At 31.1% G+C, this 7585-nt stretch overlaps 1 protein-coding gene and 1 non-coding gene across 3 annotated transcripts; both read right to left on the bottom strand.

Moving 5' to 3' along the window:
* Positions 1-3117: 3117 nt before the first annotated feature.
* LOC107893033 (probable polygalacturonase At1g80170) lies at positions 3118-7315 on the bottom strand. 2 transcript variants are annotated; one of them, XM_016818020.2, is made up of 9 exons: positions 5749-7315; positions 4869-5009; positions 4524-4694; positions 4379-4402; positions 4047-4254; positions 3875-3956; positions 3656-3764; positions 3449-3562; positions 3118-3365 (listed from the first exon to the last, which is right to left on the bottom strand). In XM_016818020.2, the coding sequence occupies exons 2-9, from the start codon at positions 5007-5009 to the stop codon at positions 3120-3122; spliced, it is 1095 nt and encodes a 364-aa protein (XP_016673509.1). In that variant the 5' UTR covers positions 5749-7315; the 3' UTR covers positions 3118-3119. The 2 variants fall into 2 exon arrangements, with proteins under 2 accessions (XP_016673509.1, XP_040933408.1); XM_041077474.1 differs by lacking the exon at positions 5749-7315 and adding an exon at positions 5129-5327.
* Positions 7184-7256, bottom strand: TRNAA-AGC (transfer RNA alanine (anticodon AGC)). Its single transcript has one exon. It is a non-coding gene; the product is annotated as a tRNA-Ala (tRNA).
* Positions 7316-7585: the final 270 nt, after the last annotated feature.

Here is a 7585-nt window from a genome sequence, read left to right as displayed (position 1 = left end):
TTTTTCTTCCTTATTTTTTATTTTGATATAATTCAAGCTTTCATTCAAATTATTTACTTTATAATATTTATTTTAAAAATTCATTTGTACATTACTATTTGATATATTATTTTTCCCCCTATTTATTTTTTTTAAATTCTTATATTTATTACCCTTTAAAATTTTCTTATAGTTTATGTAGTCATATTTTCATATTTTCTTTTTCCTATTATTTATTTTATTTTAGAAAAACTTGTTATATTTTATTTGGGTGATTTATTTGAAGCTTCTTTTAAAATTGGTTTCTTATGCATTGACCATTGGATATAAATGGTGGTATTTTTATAATATATGATGTGCTGTTATTGCATGTATTCTAAGTTGTTCTTTTGCATTTCCTTATTATCTTAGATTATTCATGAGATGTTATTGCCACGTGTTTTATTCCTTATGTTATCAAGTTTTTTTTTTATAAAAATACATTTCATTTATTTATTACATTTCATTTGAAATTTTTAAACGAGGCAATGTTCGGTATTTAAAGAATTCGAAGAATCGTGCCCTAACGTACTGGGTTTCGCTTTCTTTGTTTGTCTTGAATATTCGAATATCCTCTTACCAGTTCACTCTCAAAAAATTTTCAAAATAAAGGCAATGTTCGGAATTTAAAGAATTCGAAGAATCGTGCCTTAACGTATTGGGTTTCGCTTTCTTTGTTTGTCTTGAATATTCGAATATTCTCTTAAGGCTAAAACGCACGTTTTAAAGGCAAGTTCACAATTGAGGGTAAAAAATGTTGTGTCCTAACGTACTGGATGTAATGTTTTACCTTGAGGTGAGATGGTCTTTAATACACATTTCACTTACCTAAATGTTTTAAAATCCAATAAAAGGAGGATCGCGTTTTGAACTCTGTCCAAATCTTTAATTTTCGACGTTAAGACATTAAATAATCAATCAAGTACCAATTTTGGGCGTGTCGAGGGTGCTAATCCTTCCTCGTACGTAACTGACTCCCGAATCGGTTTTTTATTTTCGCAGACCAAAATCGTCGTTTTGAAAAATTTATTTATTTATTAAAAACGACCGTGTTTTGAGGTGATCCAATCACACCCTATTAAAAACGATTGGTGGCGACTCCCAAGTTTTCGTTTTCAAAAGTCAATTTCCCGTTTTCAAAAAAATGGTTTCGACAATACATATATATTATTTATCTTAAATTTCTTATATGTTATTTAGTTATATCGTTTTATATGATAATTGTGTTAAATTCTTTTTATTATTTATTATATATCTTTCTACTACTATTAATTTTAAAATTTCATATGTTATTTATATCAAACTTTTGTACATATCTTCTATATGTTAATTATTCTAAATTATTTTTTTACGATATTATTTATTCTAAACTTTTATATGCAATTTTAAATCATTTTTTAATTATTATTTTAAGTTATTCTATTTATATTATTTTGTTATCTTTTATATTAATGATTTTAAATTGATTGATATCATTTACTTTAAATTATTGTCCATAGTGTCTTTTCAAGCTTGTTTTTTTCTACATATTATTCGTCTAGAATTGTCTTATTGCTTATTTTTGATTGTTCGTTTTATTCAGTACATTTCACTTTATTTATTAATATTTAAATAATGTATGTTGAGTGATTATTGTCATTGTGTGTGCTATAATTCGTTCACTTATTTTCATACTATTGTCACTCATTTGTATCGTATTTTATCCATATATATTGTTCCATGTTTTTAATTTCGCCTTTCATTCGTAATTGTCGCATTGTAATTTTCAATTTATTGATCCGAAATTCATGATTCTATTTCATTCCAAGTCAAATTAATGTATTTTGGGTTGACTTTATAAAACAAAAACGATGTTTGATGTTTAGAAATTCGAGGAATCGTGCCCTGTCGTACTGGGTTGCAATTTCTCGTTTGTTCAAAATGATCGAATATTCCTTTGGAATTTCACACATGTTTTAAAAATTCTTTAAAACGAAGGTAACGTTCGAAGTTTGGAAATTCGGGAAATCGTGCCCTATCGTGCTGGGTTACAATTTCCCGTTTGTTCAAATAATCGAATATTCCTTTAGAATTTCACTCATGTTTTCTAAATTCTAAAACAAGGCAATGTTCAATGTTTGGGAATCCGAGAAAACGTGCCCTACGTGCTGGGTTTCGATTTACCGTTTGACCAAACAATCGAATATCATTTTAAAAAATTTCAATGCATGAGTTTTGAAAATCATGAGATGATTTTGGGTATCGAAGGTTTGAAATGTCGTGTCCTACGTGTTGGATGAGATATTTTACTTCTTCGAAAAAAAGAGAATCTTAATATCCACCTCAGGTTATCCAAACATTCATAAAAAGGGATCGTATTTCAAAATTTATTTTAAATCTTTTCAATTTTCGACATTAAGACATTAATTAAATTTCGAACGTAACCAAAATGTTTTATTAAAATGAGATATTTTGCTAATCCTTCCTCGCACGTAACCGAATCTCGAACCCGTTTTCTCAAATTTCGTAGACCAAAATCGTTTTTTTAGTAAATCAAAATGTTTTATTAAAATGACCAAACTTCTTGGTGATCCGATCACACCTAAACAAAAAAGATTGGTGGCGACTCCCAATTTTCGTTTTCTTTTCAAAATATAAAGTCAATCCCCGTTTTTTTTTAAAAATAGTTTCGACAAATTTTTATTATTACCAATTCTAGTGTCAGTCTTTAGGGAGTTTAAAATTTTCTAGAAACAATCATGGATTAAAAAATTATGATTTATTATTCTATACATTGGACTAAAATAACTACACAAACGAATCTAAAATAATTCCATATTTATTTAATACGTAATAAAATATTTTGGAAATAATTTTAAAAATAAGAAAGGAATTTAAAAAAAGGGCTTTTTACAAAAAAAAAAAGAAATTATAAAGTCTGTAATTGAAATATGGAAAATTAGTGAAAACTTTGTCTATAATAATTTTTATTAAATGTGATATTTAATAGATAATTCATTAAACCTAAACCTAAAGAATACTATTTACTAATTAAAAAAACCTAAAAAAAATTATCATGTTATAAACAATATACTATGAACTAATTAAAAAAAGAAAAAAGCCTAAAAATTATCTTCTTGTTGTAAACAAGATATACTTGGATGGACCCTTCCGTTTCTCAAGCCACGAGCATTAAGACAATACGATGACGTTTTGTCTTTATGCTTCTCGTATATCAAGTTAATGTCTTTCATTGTGATATTTTTGCAAGGAATGGACTCACTGCATGAAAGCTGCACTGCTATTTTTTTATGTGATGTCCCGTTGATATTTTCATAAGCTATATTGCTGATCTCCACAGCTGATGTCTGCAATATATATATAGTAATTAAAATTAAGAATGCTACATTGTTTCAAATATAAAAATGAAATCTAATAATTAATCGCTTACTTGGTTCTTGCATTGTTTATGAGGGCAATAATATTGATCGATAATAATAGGTCGAGTCGAAGAATGGGAAGTTATATCTTCAAATTTAATGTTCCTCGCATGACCGTGTCCTCCCTAAGCACACAACAACGACAATAATTTATAAGTTACGTAACAGTTTTATTAATATAATTTAAAAAAAAACTGAATTAGAGTAGTGATATATACCTGCCAAGTTTTGATTCTAACTCCATTAGTTGTTCCATGGAATGTAACATTTCTTACATGAACAAATTCAACATCCTCAGTTTTTCCCATAATTCCAAGGCTCCCAATGCTTCACATGACAATCAAATATTAACAGATAGAGACTTAACTTCATGAAGCAAGAAGACAGATCATTGCAATAAAGTATGAAAACAAATTAAAAAAAGAAAAAGTACGTACCTTATTCCATGACCTGGACCGCATTTGATGTTACTAATGTTAATGTATTTAGATTCATTGCCAATTGATATGCAATCATCACCTGAATTAATAATCAAATATGTATAGGATATTCGAATGTACATAAAGATGTATGTATAATGAAATAAAACAAGCAAACAAACAAACAAACCGGTTTGAATGGTTGAATTATCTATAGAGACATTGGTGGAACGTTGGATGTGAATTCCGTCAGTGTTGGGACTGTGTCCCGGAGCTCTGATTGTAAGTTCAGTGGCATGAATCAAAGTAGAGCTTTCGAATGCAATGTGCATTTGTGGACTGTCTTCAAAGGTTAAACCTTTGATATCTACATTCTTGGAGTGTCCTATCATAAAACCCTAAAACAAAAGCCACATAATTCTCATACAATTACAGTATACACAATTTATGTCAATGTTTTTCTGCCATACCAAAAAACTTAGTATCTTCATAAATGCAAAAACATGAAATTCGAACACATACCGTTGGTTTCCGATGTTGACAGGACTGTTTCAAAGAGCAATGAACATGTATACATCAGTAAAAACCCAACAAGAAAGTTTAACCAGAAAATATTATATACATAGGTAGAAATCTTATGGGCTTATAATAGAATATAAACAATTACCTTTTCGTTATCTTTGCAAGAAAGTTTCCACCATTTATCTCCCTGGCCATTGATGGTACCAGATCCTTGAATGTGCAGACCATCGAAATTTTCAAAGCCAATCCAATGGTTACAATTTGTTTCACAGTCCCATGCAGAAGGTTTGGTTGGGGCTATGATTCTCCCATCAATCTGCACCCCAATTTATATGCTAAGTTTTCACAAGACAAATGTAAAGGAAGCAGTTTCTAACTAACACAAAAGACATAGGCCTCGTATTATGTATCCTTGGTTTTATACACTGCTAGCACTATCACTAAATATATATGTAAATAAATTTACAATCGAAATTAGAGAAAGAAATACCTGCAACGTAATGTTATTAGAGTTGCAATGTTTGCCATTGAAAGTTAAAGGTTGCAGCAGATACGTCTTCCCTTGAGGTACAAGAAAGGTTGGTGATGGAGCTGAAGTATCACAAGCAGCATCCCAGGCATGCTTAAACATCTAAAATACATACACACCATTAGACCAAGCATATATTATCAGTAGGCATGCAACATCAATCCTAAACAATGTCTTGTTAAAATTAGCAGCACAGAGAGCAGAGAGAATGAAAAGAAAACCTTAGAATCATCTTTCTGTCCATCTCCAATAGCTCCAAAGTTAATCACATTAAATGTATTGTCGATATTTATGTTGGTGTTCTTCAACTGACGAGAAGAGCCAGTGAATACAATGCATTGGATCAAAAGAAGTAACAACAAGATTTTCGAAGTTGCCATAGTACTGATTTGATGCGTATATGGAAGAGAAGATACATACGTATAGAGGGTATGTATTGATATAGTACATTGTTTTCATAATTCAACAATGAAAAGGAGTTGTTAAGAGTTAGAATACTTATGATAGAATTAGTCCTTTTCATACTGCAACTATACAACTACATATAAATATGAATTTTTATTATTGAAGTAATTAAAAGTGAAATAAAAGAGTAAAAGAAAGTTGTTTAGTAGAAGTAGGAATCATGAGTTAAATCCATCCATCCATGTAAAGATAAAACTCCATAGCAGTTTCATTATGCCACCATTTAAGCTAAATTCCGGAACTCCCCCTCACATAAACAGCTAATTCAATCCTATCAACCCTAATCACTAATGATAAAATCCCCCCAAGCATTGATAAAACCACCAGTAAAAAGATATCAAAAACAATTTCGCAAAAATAATAAAGAAGCACGCACCAGGCCGTGGCTGTATTTCCAGAAGTGGAGTCCTCGTCCTTGTCATCGCCGTTCGCTTCATATCAGTACCTTCCGTGCCTCACAAACATCACAATAATAAAACCCATCATCTGAAACCAATCCAAATTCGAAAATGAATGCAGTAAACTAGAGATAGGTATTGTGATGCTTGTGAAGAAAAAATGGTAGCTATATGAATATGATTTTTCTTGTTCAATCTTGTTTGATTCAACTCCACCACCCTCAGCCTCTCCTTTTTGCATTTTCTTCGATGACCCTTCGCTCTTTACTTTCTCCTGCCCTAGTTTTCCCTCTAATGAATTTATCATTTCAGCCCCATTATCACTTCCGCCTACCTCCGTATCAGACCCTTTTGTCTCCTTCACCAAAGCCCAGATCCATCCGATTCTGTATTATTCTCCAAAGTAATAAAGATTACGGGTAAACTACCCTAATGGTCACTTCTGTTTAACGGTTGACGCTAAGTTAAATTATCACATTCAAACAATTACGCTAAGTTAACCTCCTTTATTTTCCTTACTTCTTTATTTCTTTTAACATAAGTCGAATGGGCAGTAACAAAAAAAAATCAAAAGCGATCGTTATCTATAATCAAAATCTATAAACGCATAACATGGGATAATTATCAAAATCGTCCACCATCACCTATCATCTCTATTTTATCCACTAACACTTTCACCACTATCATGTTCTCCTTTTGAAAACATCTCAAAGAATCCTCAACTTTTAGACTACTCATGATCTATTCTCCGTCACCGACTATTAGCTTCATCGTCACCGGTCATTGTCTAATCTTTGGCTCTCCGTCACCAGTATTCCTCCACGAACTTATTCTCCTCGGTCCTCATTGCTCAAAAATTTACAGGAAAGTTCATTTTTTCCTGGAAGTGTTTAATTCCTGGAAGATCTCTATCAATTTTATTTTATTCTTTATTCATAGGCATAGCTTGGCAAAGCCATATCTATCAATTTAATGAACAAGAAAGATGTTTGTTGAGAAAAGCAAGTAAAACCGGAACTTGAGAGGTTGTAATTTTAAAGTTGTTCAAGGCATATATATGATAGTGAATGACAATTTGAATATGAATGTAAGTAGCAAACTCAAGAGTCGAAGGCCAAACCAGCAAAGGTGAGGTGAAATATCCACTTATTATCTCCATCAGGACCCAACAATGGAATGCAAAGAAAAGGTGTACTCTGTTATGGCAAGCACAGAGTTTGTAACAGCAAAAATTCCATTAATTGGGTAGCTGATAAAGCGTCGGTGATCGTCATAAACAGTTGATTTAGCACAGGTGTGTTTCATAGGAATTCTGCTACGTGATTCCATCTGTATCTAGTTTCACTTTAAAATTTCATCACCAGTGCAAATGGGGAATAGAAACATGTTTTAAAAGCTAGAGGAAACAAAAATTGGAGATGCGGGGTATCGATCCCCGTACCTCTCGCATGCTAAGCGAGCGCTCTACCATCTGAGCTACATCCCCTTTGCTGGTTCTGTTTTCACTTTTATACTACATTACTTAAAAAAGAAATTACCTCAAGTTTTATCCTTTTTAGCCCAGAAATCGCTTTCCTCCCTTCAAATTCTTAACTTTCCTTAATTTGTTACATTATATTACACTAGTATGGTTTTTAGGGTTTATCGGAGGTTCGCGTTGAGTTAACTATTAAAAAGTTTTTGTACTCTTTGTATTTTAAATTTTAATCTTTATATATTTCTTTTCAAGAGTTTATCTTTTTACTTTTTGGATTTAAAAATTTACGCCCCTTTGTTAATATCTTATAATTTTTTCGTTAAATTTACTGGTATGAC

This window comes from Gossypium hirsutum, chromosome A09 (genome assembly GCF_007990345.1).
Source record: "Gossypium hirsutum isolate 1008001.06 chromosome A09, Gossypium_hirsutum_v2.1, whole genome shotgun sequence".
Lineage (NCBI taxonomy): Eukaryota > Viridiplantae > Streptophyta > Magnoliopsida > Malvales > Malvaceae > Gossypium > Gossypium hirsutum.
The sequence above is the reverse complement of the archived record's forward strand: the minus strand, read 5'-3'. Positions and strand labels throughout refer to the sequence as shown.